Source organism: Manis pentadactyla, chromosome 8 (genome assembly GCF_030020395.1).
Source record: "Manis pentadactyla isolate mManPen7 chromosome 8, mManPen7.hap1, whole genome shotgun sequence".
Lineage (NCBI taxonomy): Eukaryota > Metazoa > Chordata > Mammalia > Pholidota > Manidae > Manis > Manis pentadactyla.
Genome location: NC_080026.1, coordinates 113,289,902 through 113,306,680, shown reverse-complemented (window position 1 = coordinate 113,306,680; position 16,779 = coordinate 113,289,902). Strand labels below are relative to the sequence as shown.

The window sequence follows — 16,779 nt, the reverse complement described above, 5'->3', positions numbered from 1 at the left end:
CCAGCTCTCTGGTCTCGTAAAGCTTACATTCTCGTAAGGGTTGACAAAAGAAGCATCTCAGAGACTCGTAAGTGCTTTGAAGTCAGTTATACTGTGCGATGGTGACATCAGAAGAGAATGGCAGAGGTGGGTGGTGGCCACTGTTAAAAAGTGGTTGGGAAGGTGTGTGAAGACAGCAGGTGTCCCATGCTGGGGCAGCAGCAGGTGAGATGTTCTCACAGTGAAAAATCAGTGTGGCTGGAGCAGGGCGAATGGTGGGGAGAGTGGTCCCTGATGGGGTCGGAAGGGAGACAGGGGCCCGGAGCCACGAAGCCTCTATGAGCCACACGAAGTAGTTTAGGTTTTTGTTCCAAGGATGACAGGAGGTCATTGGAGGTCTTAAACACATGCATGAGAAGGTCTGGTTTATATTTTCAAAGGATGGCCCCAGCTGCTGAGTAGAGATTGGTCTGTAGAGGGATGACCGTGGGGTGGGGAGGAGGAGGTTGTGCTGGGCCAGGAGAGTGAGATGATGGTGGCTTCATTCCCGGCACCAGCAGCAGAGACTGCGAGCAGCGGTGGCACTGAGTGTATATTGTGGAAGTGGAGAGCTTGTTTGCTTTGATCCGAAAAGTCATGGCTGCTTCGGCTCTGGGAGAGTGTGTGTGACCCACAGACTCTGCCCACCGCCACCTGGCCCTCTTGTTTCGGTCCTCAAAGACAGCCAGCACATCTCCTTTTCCTGTCCTTGGGTAAACACTGCCAGGAAAGGGCCTCCACGGCACATCTGCTTTAGTGCCGAGCTCTGCCCCTGCTCCCCACTTCCAAACCCCAAGAAGTCTGTAAGTACCTCAACAGAAGATGGATTTCAGACTTCTTCAAACCTTGAAACCAGTATCTTTAAGCCTTGGCTGTCAGCCAGGCTCCAAGTGAAAGACACCCCAAGATGCCTGGAGAGAAACTGACCCTCACCCTTTAGCTTAGAGGGAGGCCCCAACCCCAGTTCCCTGGTGCCAGCCAGACCAGGGTCAGATCATCACCCACCCGGTGCTGCCCTTCTGACTGGCAGAGGGCTGCGGAAGGGCCAGCAGGGCAAGGCTGAGACCCTGCCCAGACAAGTTTTCAGAGAGAAATCAAGGGAGCCCCCGCAAGAATGCGGAGGGACAGGTCTTCCACTAGAGCAGCATCTTCTTCCTCCAGCTTCGCTAATCCAGTGGTAGGAGCCTGTCCCTGCTTCTACCATCTCCTACTGCCCCCGACTCACTTCTGGCCTTCACTAGCCAGTAACCCTGAGGCCTTGCTCCAGGCCCACAGGGAAGTTTGTGGGCAGCTATGGCTAACCCCAGCCCCCATGACAAGCAGCTTGGAAAGATGCTAACACTAACCATGAGCAGATGGGAAAGGGTTAAACTGGAGGTGGCCCCCTGCCTCTCCCAGGTTCCTCTGCCCCAACCAGTCAATGGTCTACAGCCAAGCTACCCTCATCTCAAAGCAGATTGGTTGGAGGAGAGTTAAATGTTCCAGAGTTGCTTGGAATTTAAGAGGCATTTTGCAGACTAGTGACAAACAGATAAGCAGCTAGCGGAAGGCCTGTGCTGGCAGCAGAAGCAGTGGGTGAGGGTAGCTGCAGAGGGCAAACATCCATCCTCCAGCTGAGTCACTTCACTGAATGGCAGGGAAATGAGAGGCTAACCTTGTATCTGGAAGGTGGTGAGACAGGGCCAGTGGGGATGTGGGAAGGGGGCTCAATCTACTGCAAAGAGCTACTTAGCTGCAGGGCTGGGAGGAGAACCCAAGATTTCAATGACGCAGGAGGAGGAGCCAGGCAGGCGTGCTTTCCCACCTGTCCTCCTGGGCCGTGCAGAAGGGCCCAGGGGTGCCTCCTAGGAGGGTACAAAGTGGAGTCTCCTTCCAGGAAATGACCTCAGGAACTCTGACTCCTGCCCAGATTGCTCCTCTCCTTCCTGGAAGATCTTTTCCTACTGCCCTAAATATTCGCACCCTGAGCCTCAGAGTGAATGCCCTCCTCCAGGACACATCTCACAACTCCCAGCCACCTGATTGTCCCCTTCTAGCACTCAGCTTCTGTTTCTTGGTATCCCACGTGCTGAGCACCTACCTGGGCTTAAAATGGGTGTGGGGATCCCTTGGGACACTGCTCACCCCTGTATCTCTGCAGTTCCAGACTGAGTCCTCACATGTCCTTTATCCTGCACATCAGCACCTGACATGTAGGTTTGACACACAAGAGGACCAACTAATGTCCTAAAAATGCTCTAAATCACTTGGCCAATTGGTCTGTGCAGAAGGAAGCCCAGATCTTTGCAAAGCTGGAAAGCTTTTGCTAAGACCCCACAGTCACCTTTCCAGCCTGACTGCCCTTAACCAACAACGTGATGATAAATGTTGGAACCACCAGCTCTCTGGTGTTGGTGGTGGGGACAGCCCTCATTTATAGTGTTTGTCAATTCCCATGAGGTCAATACTCCACCACAACCAATTTCAAGCCACCAATGTGACATCACTGAACAGAACTGGGAGGAGATGCACAATAGCATTACATGTTATTTGCCATTATATATTATATATTAATATATTATGTATTAATGGAAATACCATTATATAGTATTCCCACCACACACAGATATAATAACCTCAAGCACAGAGGTAACAGTAACATGCAGTAAATTAGGAAGTGATCAGTTTTGAGTATTTACCACCTTTGTTTTTAATATAACTTATTCTATTGTAGGGCTTATACAGTTTAATTTTTTCTTATGGTTACTTAACAGCCCATGCAAGTCCTGAACTTTGAAAAATCATCTGTGAGCTGTAAGAGCTGGCCCTTCCGGGAGAAACAGGCTGCCCCTGGCCTTCAGAAGAGCAGATCCCCAGAGTCCCAATTCTGAGGGAGTGTTTATGTCATAGGCCCCTCCCCTGGTAGCCTTGTGTGGACTGTGGGTGGGTGAGAGCAGGGGATGTTCTGGTCAGCCCCTGGTGGCCACAAAACCTGAGGCAAACAAGGAGCCCTCTGTCTAGTCATACTCACGGGTGTAAATACCCATCTCTGGAGGACAGGAACCCAATCGCCCAGGCCAGACAGTGGGGATGGCAGAAGCCTAGAGGAGGAAGACCTGGGTTCTAGTCCCCTGGCTTCCCAGTTTCCTAGCCTTGGATCTTAGGCCTATTGCTAGCTTCTTGAACCCCTGTTTCCTCACTTGTGGAGTAACTACCGCCCACGCAGCCCATCATCTGGGGTTCTGGTGAAGATGAAATCAGAAAGGGCTGTGCGAGCACAAGAGTTCCCCACTGGTGGGAGTCAGAGAAGGTAAGAGGTCAGGCTGAGGAAGCAAGCTCTCCTGCACTGTCATTAACAGACCGAGGGGCCGTGGGCAATGGACTTGGCCTTCCCAAACCTGTTTTCTTGTCTGTGATACGGGCAGCTGAGGTCTGAGGTGTGCACAGAAACAGCACTGCCAACCACAGACTGCTGCTTGGGATCACATACGGACCGATGCTGAGTTTAGTGCCTCAGCAAGTACTGGCTTTATCATCACTGCCTGTCATCAGATCCACAGAATAGGTCTCTCTCTAAGGGCTTTTCACAAACCTCCCAAAGGCTTGGTCAGGAGAAGTAGGTGTGTCCAGATGGGTCTCCCCAAAGGACAGCATCACCAGAAACCCACCTTTGCAGCTCCAGATGGCCTTGCCTGCCATGCCCCTTCCCCCCGGAGATAGGGCAGGCTGGCAGCTGGGAAGTGGGTGGAAAGCCCAACTTCTCATGGTTGCAACACGGAGGAAGGGTATTTTGTAACATGTTCTAGTGGGATTGGGTTTCTTGAGGCTTCTTGGTGAGAAGACATGCAATGGAAGGTTAAACTGCAGTGAGAGGCAGGCTTATAAAGAATGAAGAGAAATTTCAAACAAAAAATCCTCTTTTCCGCCTAACAAGCTTCTGGAAAGCTCTCTTTTTCTGTCTTCCCAGGAACACTTACAAGGAAAAGATACAAACAAAACCCAAACAGCCTTTAACTCCTGAGAATTCTGCAGTGTTTCCAAGGGGTTACATGTCTCTGCGGAAGTTAACACTGATCTGCAGTGGGCACCACCCATCCCAGGTGGGAGACCATTTTGGGGCTGAGGGGCTCTGGCAGGTGAGGCCTAGGTGTGGGGGTTGGGGATGGACTTATGAGAGGCAAGTGGGAGGGGAAAGGGGCCCACGAGGCTCACGAGGAAACCCTTCACCATGCCACTCCCCTGCTCAGTACACCTTTCTCTGGTTCCCTCACCTCTCAAAGAAAAATTTCTTCATGTGGCTTGTGAGCACCAACAGGTCCGGCCAACTAACTCCATGGGCTTTGGAGTCAACCGGTGAGGGTTCAAATCTTGGCTCTACCATTTCCTAGCTGTGTGATCTTGGATAAGTTAGTCAACTCCTGTGAGTGCCTCAACCTCATGAATAAAACAGGATTACAATCCATACTTTAGAGGGCTATTTTGAGGCCAAAATGCAAAAAAAAAAAATGGAGGTAAGATGTTTATACAAGACCCACCGTTTAAATGATATTATTTTTATTACTAGCTTGCCTCTCGAGCTTCATCCCGTCACTTCCCAGAAAGCAATTTTCTAGAAAAATTTAATTGCTGCCAGCTTTAGATGGAACACCCACATGTTCCTGTTTCAGGCCTCCCAGGCCTTTTTCTGCTTTTTTAGCACCTGGCATATAGTAGGCACTCAATAATCTGCAGAAGGAACATTTGTCTCCATTTTCTTTACACCTTTCTTCACCTGGCAAGTTAGGTTTTAGAGGTTCCTGTTCCAGGAAAGCTGCCCTAAAGCCCCAAGTGGGCTCTATTCTCTCCATGCATCCTGTGTACATGTTCCCCAGTATTTACCATGTGCTACTATTTGCATGCCTTTCTTCCTCTCCAGGAGCCAGGTCAAGGCATACCTACATTCCCAATGCCTAGCACATGGTTGGTGCTCAGTAAATGTTCAGATCTTAAGCAAGCCCAGGTGCTTCTCCCCAGACTGGAAACCCATATTCCAAACACTTCCCAGGACCCACTGACCTTCCCAGTAGGTTCCACAAGAACCGGGTTTCCAGTAGGTTTAGCCAACAGCCAGCCCAATCCACGTTCCACTCCTGAGTCAAACCCTGGGTTTTACCACCCTGGCTGCAAACAGGACACTGGAGAATGGGGAGTTCTGAAATTTTTGTCCATCAAAGTTACTGTTTCCTGTTTCGGGGTATTGGCACTGTCCGCCCCTGAACTTGGCCTCCTGGGACAGTGGAGACAGCCAATGCTATACCTCGTTAGAGAAAGGCACTCAGTGACCCAGGAGCCCGGGCAGCAGTGACAGGGGCCCTACAGACCCGGCAATCAAAGGTGCGTGCGGTCTCAGGCACGCGGCCTGCCAGAGCTGTACCAGTTTGTTCGTGTGCCACTCAGATGTTAGCTTAAAGAGGCAGGAATTATGTACTCCTCCAATTCTTCCTGTGGGTTTATAACAAAACTGTCTCTAGAAACTACCATCTCCCCTGGGATTACTTGCAGATGCCCAACAGTTTAGAAGGAACTGGGCAGCAACCACCTACTAGACATGGGAAGGCCAGGACAGTATGCTTGGGTCCAGGGTCAAAGATGGGGTGTGGGGGGCACGTGTCTGGCTTACACTGGACTCTTAGAAACAATAGTGCTGTCAGCCAAACCCAGGGGCTAGGGAAGACAGCACTCTGCCAGCACTGCTCTCTGTGGGGAACCTTCTTCGAGGTCTCCGAGGCTGCAAGCATTTTGCTCTGCCTGCCTGCAGCCACCCAGAGGGGAAGCCTTGTAGGGTCAGGGTGCTCCCCTTCCTGGCAGAGGTAGACTGCTGGTTCCTTACCTTCAGGCAGAGACTTACACTTGACTCAAAGTTCTAAGAGGATCGGCTTAAGCAAATGACACTGAGTCAGGAAAGAATCACTGGCCCATGATGTTAGCACACCAGTGGTTCCCTGTGGCTTAAAAAAACTCCATTTTGAGGTCCCTGCCTGGTGTGTAAGACATCAAGCTCCCTCCCACGACTCCTGAAGATTTCTCTGGGTCTGCACTGCTCACTTCATCTCAACCCACTCTCTATTGTCAACTGACTTTCTCAGAAGCATGTTCTGCCTTCCCGACTGTAACTTAACTCACAGAGGGCAGGGGTCTTTCTTCTGTATTTCATTCACATTCTCCGTAGCATCCAGCACAGTGCTGGGCACATAGCGGGAGACTCAATAATACATATTTTGTGGATTAAATCCAAGGCCAAGTGCCCACATACATGTCTATCATGTCATTAAAAGATCTCACAGAATGCTTGCTTCCTTTGAAATGTTGTTTTAGTTTCAGGGTATCTGACAAAACCTGTTTCTGCTTTTTGGGGTCTGATTTTAACATGTTTGTGGGACTTTACAAAGTATTCCAAATGTCAGAAATATACTCTAGGCAGAGAAAAGGCCTGGGGGACATTCCTCAGGACAAAGTGTGGCCTTGGCAGTACCCAGCTGGCTCTTGGCCCAGGCACCTGTCTCCAAATGCTAGGTTACTCCCCTCAGCCTCTGTGGAGAAGGAAAAGCACTTGTGGTCAAGAATTTTGAGGTGGATCTCCCTGAAATCTGAGGAAGAAGAAAAAGGAACAAAGTGCTATAAGAAAAAAAGCACAGGAGAATTTTTGGGATCGATTTTATTTTGGCTTCTCACAGTGGTTAGAGCCACTCTGTCTTCAGAACGATCACAGCACAGGAAATGCATCACTGAGACTGCCCAGAAGTCTGACCAGCTGGATCTTATTGCTTAAAATACACGTATTCACAATAACTGACAAATGGTGATGTGCCTCACACAGGAATGTGTTAGCATTTGCAAATCTTCCGACTGTAGCACCAAACCCTTGACTAACCCCTTCCTTCCTCCTTCACCTGGAAAACCAGACTCAGTCAACAATCCCTGGCCCCCTAACTAGTCCTTCCACTCCCATATCCATCTCTCTCCTCACCGGGTAGTCTCTTGGAGCAGGGGCCAGGCAGTGACTGCTGGAATCAAGCCCAGCTCTGCCCGCTGTGTTTTCTTCTTCTGTGTCTTTAGGGGAGGACGCTGCAGGGAACCCAAGAGTTAATACTCAGACCAGTTCCCCACTGGAACTTGGGAAGGAAACTTGAGAGGGCCAGGATTCATCCATTTGATCAGTTAACTGAAGAAGGATTTGTTTTGGTAAAACTTGCTCTTCTTTGAGACACTTCAGTGAGTTGTTTGGGATTGTTTGTCTTTTTTTAAAAGGTGGAAGGAAAGGCATCTGAGGGCTGCTGATGCACTCCTGCCTACTCCCATGACACCCTGGCTTGCTTGCATGTTCTGGACCTTGGCAGAGGAAGATGAGCCCTATGGCACTGTGGTATACACCAAACCCTCCAGGCAATTTGAGACAAGGCCAGTGTCTGGGCCACAGCGTAGTCCAGCTTGTCACTGAAGATCCAACCAAGCTTCGATCTGAAGTTCCACCTTTGCCTTCCATCCCAAGTGGTTGTGGACACCCGCCAGGGGATAATACCAAAGGCCAGGAGCAGCTGAGGAAGGCAGACAGGTTCAGAGCATGTTTCCATTTACAGGCAACAGAACACAGGCCTCCAAGTGTCCACGGAGCAATGTGCAAATTGCAGTGATGGGTAGAGTAGAACCTCTACTCCGAGCATGGTGTCTGTGGCAGACTCAGGGGCCTGCCAGCAATAGTGCCGCTGAACGCACCTGGGTACACAGTCAGACACTGCTCAGTAAACAGTACATGTGTAAAATAAATTACCTTGAGAGGGCGCTATCTGCTCCAGACACGTGGTTAATGCAAGCAGAATGGCTACCGTTCAAAGTATATTCACAGGAAAATGGGGCTGGGGGCTCACACGCAACAGACAGAGACACACAGGTTATCCCAGAAGTCACTGTATATGGACTCCACTTTGTTCAACATGGATTTTGGTTTTGTGGATTTCAAACGCAGACACTCGTTCACCTCACAGCCTTGAATTTGTCTCTTTTTGTACATATATATATTTTGCTTGTTTTCCTTACCGTAACATCAATGCCTAGTCTGAATATCATCGTTCAAGAGTGGGAGAGGAAACAAACTCTTAGTATGATCAGGGCTGGAAAGGGAATGTTAGTTTGGGCTGTTTGCTTTCTCCATTCAAGTTATTCCTATCAAAGCTCAACTGGTTATCTGAAGCCAAACTACAGTAATAAGGATCCTGTGGTCTTTCTGGATGGCTGCCTTCATCCTCCTACCTGGGCTCTTTACATAGGCCACAAAAATTAGTTACCCCACTCAAAAGGGGAATGTGTGTGTGTGCGTGTGCGTGTGTGCAGATAAAGAGCAGAAAAACCACAGATAACCAAGGCATTTTTTTCCAAGTGGTCATTTAAAAGGAAAAAAAAAAACAACTTAGAAAATTCTGTTTGAGGGTCAAGCTATGGGGCTGCCTTTTCTCAGGACCCACACAGGACAGTGAGACACGGAGGCCTGCAGACTGAGTGCCTGGGATAGGGGAGGGCCCTGCTCACCTGCGGGCACAGGCCATCGGGCAGAGATGCGGAAGGCTACATCACTGCCTACTGCCACGGCGGAGGGCCTCCTGTGCACTCAGAGAAGTTCTAAAACAGCCCCTACCTCAGGCTGCACACAAAACATCTTCTGGCTCAACTGTAGCCAGGCTCTTTGAAGGCCAACTTGGGAAAGAGCCACAAACTTTCCTTTTCCAGAATAGGATTCTTGCCTGCCCCCTAGTAAAATTCCTGTTGTCAGCTCACTTTCATTGTTTTTTTAAAAGAAAAACCAAAGGGAAGTCAGTATATTCTTCCACATGGAACCAGTCTGCGGCCAGCCAGAAGCTGCCAGGAATGGCCCAAGGATGTACAGTGGTGCATCCATCCGTCTTGTCACCTGGAGCTGAAGAGAGCAGTAAGCCCCCTACCACTCCACCACACGCTGCCTGTCAGCTCTCACCCTGCCACTGGCCCAAATCCAGCTCTGCGGACATTGGCAATGAGGGGTGACAATCTCTGGGTCCCTGAAAGCTTCCTTCTTCATCCAGGGCTGAGACTTACCACCTCTCCTGAACTGAGACACACACAGTTAGGTTCTCTTAAACTAACACCTTAGCAAAAATCCACTCCTTCACCAAGAGCCACCTCAGGGTACAGTCTCAGCCCCCTTCCTTGGGAGCTTCAAAACCCACATCTCTCAGACCCAAACAGGAAGTGTGGCTATGACTGGAAAAGAGAAAATAGGGACAGGGCGGGTATGAGGAATGGGTCAACAGAACCAACCCACTTGACAGTCCTCGACAAAACTATGCTTCTCTGGGGGAGAGGCATTGACACCCCAAACTGTACCTGGAGATGTAGGAAGATGCAGGAGCGGAGGGGGAAAAAAAAAAACCGAAGTGGCTGTACCACTTTCTCCCAAAGTCATTTAATGTTTCTCTTGTGGCTCCCCTACCCTGGTTGCTTTGCCAAGTTCTCCAGTGCACTCTGGGCCTGCTCTAGCTGGGGGAGCTGCTGCTCTGGGAGTTTGGGGAGTCCTGCTCATTGATGGTGTTCAGCAGCAGGCATGCGGGCAGCCGAGGCAGGTGGGGGTGCCCAGGCTCTTGGGCCTGCTCCTCGGAGGGCTGGCAGAGCCCTTCCTCCTCATCACCAGGGGACCGCACATGGCAGCTGTCGCAGAAGTCCAGGGGCCCGTCCAGAGAGTCATCGATGAGAGCGCTGAACTCCTTGAGGTCATCGTCACCGTGTCCCCGGTTGCACACACACACCTCAATGCCCGAGTCGCCAGTAAAGCGGCGATGTCTGCCAGGGGTCTTGTCTTTGCTGTCGGAGGGGATGCTGCCTGGCTCGGAGCTGTAATCTTTCAGTAGCTCCTCCTTACATTCGGAATCCTTGTCCAGGAAGGCCCCAGGGTCCAGCTCCCCCAGGCCGGCCACAGAACCACTGGGCTCCATTCCAGGGGCTTTGGTGGCTGCTGTGTTGGCTGGCACGTCGGAGGGCTCAGGGTCAGCAATGCTCGGGGGCCTCGTGCTGCTCCTGCTGGGCCCAGACAGAGGGCTGCTCTGCACCCCCTGGGAGCCCCTGGCAGGCTCGGTGCCTGGGGGGCTGCTGCCTGCAGGGCCACACTGTGCGGGCAGCTGCTGCTGTAGCTGGAAGGCACTGTACGGTGGGGGAGGAGTTGGAGGTCGATTCACCACTTCCTCATAAGGAGGTAGTAAATAGTTTGGCAAAAACCCTAAAATGGGAGATAGGGAGGAGAGATTACTGCGCTGGCAATTGTTCTAGGACAGACTGTAACACTCACACTAAACATATGTCTCTTCCCACTCCCAGCATACCTACCAAGTGACAGCTACAGCTCTTGGTTGTGGGCAGGGCAGAGGACTGTGGGCAATTTTGCAGACAAACAGGGACAGATTGGGAATTACCTAATCTAGTTTCTTGAAATCTGAGAGCACCTAAGGCTGTTTTGTAGGCAAAGACTTCTACCTGTCTGGAGTTAAGGTAGAGGGTTAGGCAAATGTGGACAGTCAAGGGATCATTTCTGCCTGGCACGGACCTGTTTCTGCCTGCACGCGAGTCTCTCATTTCTTGTTCAGATTGTGTCCTCCACCTATGTCCCACAGTCCTCAGGGCTAGGGATCCCAATTGAAGACTTTCTGACCACTTTTTGCTTCCCTCCACCCTTCCAGATGTATACCATGAAAAGGGCCTTTTCCTGGGAGGTTATAAATCTGTTCTTGTTTCTCAGTCTAATGGAGACAAAGGTGGTCTGGAAAGACGAACGAGACCTCACCCTACCTCAGATCAACAGTGGTTGGGCTACCAGCAAAGGGTGAGGGGTCTGTTATCCAAGGCTTATTAAGAATATGCCAGGTGAGTTATCTTTTGAATGTGCTGAATATCTTTAGGCAAGATGATAGATATAATTGTAACAACAATTGCTAGCACTCACTATATGCCAGGCACTGAGCTAAATAGCACTTATCCCTACTAGATGTGGAATTCCACATTGTAACCTTTACTCTGAAGAACACACTGTACAATGACTTTGGAAAAACTGCATAACTGGGCCTCCACTGACCATCTGAAAGGTCATTTTTAAGGAGCCCCAAGGGAGTCAAGTGAGTACCCTTCAGTCAGTCATGAAGTTTCTTGGTTCTCAGGAAATCCCAATATCATCCCCAACACCTGCCCCTTTCATGGCAGCCTCTGCTCGGGCATATCACAGGGCAATAAGCAAAATGGGTAAGATTTCAGGCCACTGAACTCTAAATCTTGATTTACACATCATATACCATCTGACTACCTGCCTTAAAAACATCATCTGCTTGAATGGATAAAGATTTGATACATATACACAATGGGATATTATTCAGCCATAAGAAGAAAACAAATCCTACCATTTGCAACAACATGGATGGAGCTAGAGGGTATTATGCTCAGTGAAATAAGCCAGGCAGAGAAAGACAAGTACCAAATGATTTCACTCATATGTGGAGTATAAGAACAAAGAAAAACTGAAGAACAAAACAGCAGCGTAATCACAGAACCCAAGAATGGACTAACAGTTACCAAAGGGAAAGGGATTGGGGAGGATGGGTGGGAAGGGAGGGATAAGGGCGGGGAAAAAGAAAGGGAGCCTTATGATTAGCATGTATAATGTGGGGGGGTGCACGGGGAGGGCTGTGCAACACAGAGAAGACAAGTAGTGATTCTACAACATCTTACTATGCTGATGGACAGTGACTGTAATGGGGTATGTTGGGGGGACTTGGTGAAGGGGGGACCCTAGTAAACATAATGTTCTTCATGTAATTGTAGATTAATGATAACAAACAAACAAATAAATATATAAATAAAAAACATCATCTGCTAAAGGAGCAGAGACCTGGTGGGAACCCAGTTCGAGTGGATTTGGAATGGCCCAGGGCTTCAGGGAGCTGCTCCCATAGCACCCGCCCATCTGTGCTGAAGGTGAACGCCCCCTTTTTCCCGTACTTTCTAGACCCTGCTCTGTGCTGGGCAAGGGGGCTCTCGGGATTCCGGCCACTGCCACATAGTCTGTGCATCCTGGGCTCCTGAGGGTGTGGCTCGGGGCCTTCTGCTGTACGTACTGAAATAAAATGGCAGCGCTGAGTAATTGTGGGCTTCCCGGTAGGCGATCAGGTTGATTTCATGTTGCCGCTGCTGGGCCTGAAGGCGGTGCTTGGCTCGGCGGTGGTGGCAGACGCAGCAGCAGCTCAGGATGATGATGATGGTCCACACCAGCCAGAACCCTGAAGGCGGGCGAGAGAGAGGCACGCACACACAGTGAACACCGGCCAGGGGGGTCTCAGGCAGTGCCCACCTGGTGGAAGCTGGTTCTGTCGGGCCTCGCCTAGAGAAGTCGCGTTTAGAACCTGGGCTCAATTTTCATAAATGTCTGTAAGAGCAAATGACACGTAGGCTGGAAGATGGCTGGAATATAAGAATGACAGCAAAAGCCACTCACTCTGGGCTCCCCCAGGGACGTTGGAGGAAGGGAAGAGCCCCTCTCCAGTACTGTTGGCCCTCTTGTATTTTAGGTTCAGTGGGCATTAAATATGCACACCTTTTAAGACAGCAACCTCTTCCCTTCTGAAGGGATCTCTCAGAAAATGCTTCAGGCTTTCTTGGTACCATCTCCCATCTCCCAACCCTGCTCAAGGCCATAAGGATGGTTCCCCAGGCTCACCTGCTGCTGCTACACTAGGCTGCTTGACCGAAAGCAAAGAGCCCCTCAAAATCCCCACCACTAAGCAGATAAGCAACTGCACGGGGCCTCAGAGGGCCATCTGATAAAGGAATTCTTAGGGTTCTTTTGCTATCACCAAAAAGATGAGAGGCTTTTCTTTACCATGTATGCCTCCATAATACAAGAGTCGCTAAAGTTAGAAATGGAAAAATTCTAATTGCCTCAGACCCATCTCTTCCCTAGAGAGTGTAAATGACCTTCTCTGCTCTTGCTATAATCTGGTACAATTCCATCTTCCACTGTCACAAACAACCTACTCTCACCTCCCTTGGCCTGTGACTGCATTAGATTCAGAGCCTTCAGCAGCCTCTCCTTCTTCCTTCCTGCTCCAGAGAGGGGCAAGGGAACATGGGAGAAGGGCCACTGCCCTCTCCTCTCCCAGTGGATTACTTTTTCTTCATTTTCCACCATGTTGTCTTAGGTCATAACCAGGGAATCTTGGCAAACCCAAATACAAGGCCCCTCCCCATTTTTAAATGTATGCAGAAAAGGCTTCTAAATACTGTTTCCTAAATAGTGAGCAATTTTGCTTAAATACACACACAGACACACACATATGGGAAGGAAAGACTGGAAGGCAAAACAAAAATAGTAACTTGTCTTTAAGAAGTAGGATTATGAGAAATTTTAATTTTCTTCTCCCAATTATTTTTTTCTTTCAAATGACACAACTGGAAACAAAGTAGACTAAAACTAAAAAGTATCTGTGACTGATTTTATTCTTGCTGGCTTTTATTAAAAAAAAATTAATTTCTGGATAGGTTTTTTAATTCTTCTGGGTATATATTCATACAATAAATGATATGAATCATTAAAAAAGATTCACAGAAGACTATTTTTTGACATATAAAGATGTTTCTGATATTAAATGAAAAGAGAATACAAAGCAGTGTCAAATACAATTTTTTTGCTTAGAAAAATGAGTGTGTGTGTATATATATATATATATATATATATGTAAGTTTGGTCAGGAAGTCAATTGTGAGAAGACCTGTGACAGGGCAGCAGGGCTTCTGGTACTAGATCCCTCGTTTTTTGCTTACCTGCATTTCCTAATTTTTCTAAGATGAACATGTATGACCTTGAAATAAAAAGAATATTTTTTTCTCAAAATATTTACCTGAGGAATAATTTTAAGGTGAGTTGCCATTGACTGAGAATAGATTATTGTTCAATTTTCTTCCATTGCAAATACTACATGTATTTATCATCTTCTTTGTAATTATAAATCTGTATTTAGAATTTGTTAAGTATTTCCACATGTATCTCTGTCAGAATATGTTAATCTCGTTAAAAAAAAAACTTTCTCCCCCAGACTTGTAAATGAATAAACTGATTTTTTTCCCTATTTGTACGAGAACACAATATTCTGAAAGATTCCACTGACATTTAGGGTGTGGCCTCTGGCAGTGGCTCTTTCCCCCAGAGGTGTGCCTGCTGACTCTCCCCACAAAGCCACCCCCATAGAGTGAGACAGGATGGCTCCGCCTGACCCTCGCAGGCTGGCAATACCTAATTTCTTTCGGTATATTCAGTGTTCAACAGAACCTTCTGCTGAGCTGGGCAACAAGAGAACCACTGGAGGACAATGGGCTGAGGACTTTTTCCCCCTTTTCTCATTGGCAGACAGAAACACTCCATTCCTAACCAGACAACATAAACATGAGTTGAAGTTAGAAGTCTCCCTTGTGGTCCTTCCCAGATTCACTACTGATGTTTGCTTAAACTTGTATTTCTCTCCTGCTGCTGACTGACTGAGGACTAGACACTATTCCAGGAGCCTTCAGAAAATGGTGCTGAGGCCGGAAAGTTGTTCTGGGAGCCAAATGGCTATCTGATGCCATCCTATGACAGACATCTGCCCTCGCCCCTATGATCCAGGCGGCTCCCAGCCTCCTGGGCTGCACTAGAGAGAGGCAGCACAGCAAACACACAGTGCATTGTGGGGAAGAGCCTTGATCCAAACATGTTTTACAGTCTGGTCTTAGAGCTTCTGGGCTGACTACTCTTCTGTATTACCTGCTCGTCTCTCACTTGCCCAGCATAATCTTGCAATCCTTTTTACTTCTGTGTTGCTTTATAATTTTAAAAGTACATTCTCCCCTTAGATAATTCGGCAGCTGACTCCACTATTTTTTTTTCTTCCCAAGTCAGTTTTTCAGCAGTTTCTTACTTAAAAGTAAAGCAACTTTTAACCTTTATGCCACAATACAGATGATCTAGGGCAATATTTCTCAGCTTTTATAACATCCTTTTGTTTTTCAACCCACATTTTTAATAACAAAAATCTCATGCACTGGTTTTCATGTTCGCCAAATAATTCTGACTCTCCCCCTTCTGGGCATGCGGGTAGGCCTTGAACTTCCTGGACCCCTTATGATTGGGTAAAGCTTTGGGTCTGGTTCTAACTAATGAATACAGATTGGAAGTGACTTATGTCACTAGAGGCCAGAACATTTCTTGCTTAAGTGAGACCAGCCATTGGTCTCCCTCAGCCATGGTAACTGTCAACATTCCAGATAGTGAACTTTAGGGACAGTCTGGCCCCAGAGGATGATGAGTGGGAACAAAGCTTCCATACAACCTGCAATGGGTATATAGTATGAGAAATAAGCCTGTTGTTTTAGCCACAGGCATTTCTGGACTTGTTTGTTACTGAGCAAGATCCAGCCTATCCTGACTGATGTAGTGTCTTCATAGGCTTTCTGGAGCTTATGATTTATTTGTTAGGTTCTTAAGGGAATCCTTGACCCAGAAAAAGGCTGAGACCCACTGAACTAGAAATAAGAGACAAAGGGGCTTTTTTTTTTAAAGGAAAGGGAAAAACTATGCAAGGCAGATGGAGACTGGGGGAAGAAATGAGACAACTGGAACACATACCCTTGGGAAAACTGTCTTATTCACCTCTAACATAGTGCCAGAAAACCCACGTTCATTGGAATTCCAACACCCTACTTCTTGTCATGCAGTATCATGGGTAGAAAGACTCTCCCAACCATTGTATGATGTCATATAAGTCTCAAACTAAGTTCTAATTTCTTCACTTCTAATACAGTACCACAAAGGATGGGGTGTTAGTGTAGGTCCAGAAAAGACCCCTGATGAGCTGGTCCCACTCGATGAAGTTAATGTGAGAAGGCACAAGGCATTCTTGTCTGGCCCTCACAAATTCTCCTGGGAGCGATTCTAGTCAAAGTAGCTCCCCATCACCTTTAAAAGAGGAATGTCCAGACTAGACTCTGTGGAGTTGTACAGACTTTTCATCTTTTCACTAGGTTTCATAAACAAGGAAGAAAGTTTAAAAATGGAAAACCTAATGAAAGGGACACACAGAGAAAGGCAGAAGTATGACCTCCTCCCCAAACATACATCCACCCAGAGATTTCATTCCCCAGTGACAACTTTGGAAGATGTGACCTCATGGTGGGGAGCACTTGTCATGCTAAGCAAAACAGAAAACACGTTTTTAAAAACAACCATAGTCCAATGTAGGAACTGAGTCATGTGCCCTGGAGTTCACACGAACTTGGGAAAGCACCACTCCCCAAATGGCAGGAAATTCCTCATTAGGAAGCTAAAGCGCACTGTGAGCTCTCCTTCTACCCCACTGATCGGGGCTGACCTCCCTGGCCCCTCACAGTGCTCAGCAGGAGCTCCTGAGAAGGCCTGAATTTGGGAAATGAAGTCTTCAGAGGGCTTGCAACTTCATCCGGAAGACTGGGCCAGCTTTTATGGGCATGACTGCAGACACAGAAGAGAAGAGGCAGGTGACCTGGCTTAAATCCCAGCTCACAAAAGCACTTCCCAGCTTTGTGACCTAGCTCGTTTTGTTTTCACTTCCCTCACCTGTAAAGTGGGGAGAATGATCATCTCTACCTTACTGGCTCCTTGTGAGTACTAAATGAGTTAATATATGTAGAATTAATATACGCAGAGTGCTCAAAACCATTCCTGGTATATGT

General features: G+C 48.1%; 1 protein-coding gene across 6 annotated transcripts in view; it reads right to left on the bottom strand.

Annotated features, from left to right (window-relative positions):
- Positions 1–6,674: 6,674 nt before the first annotated feature.
- Positions 6,675–16,779, bottom strand: part of WBP1L (WW domain binding protein 1 like) — a 49,296-nt gene continuing 39,191 nt past the window's right edge. For all 6 annotated transcript variants that reach the window (XM_036899036.2, XM_036899038.2, XM_036899041.2 and 3 more), the window contains 2 exons: positions 12,159–12,320; positions 6,675–10,276 (listed from right to left, as the gene is read on the bottom strand). In XM_036899036.2, coding sequence (XP_036754931.2) covers positions 9,540–10,276; positions 12,159–12,320 — 899 coding nt within the window. In that variant the 3' untranslated portion in view covers positions 6,675–9,539. The remainder of the gene's footprint in view (positions 10,277–12,158; positions 12,321–16,779) is intronic.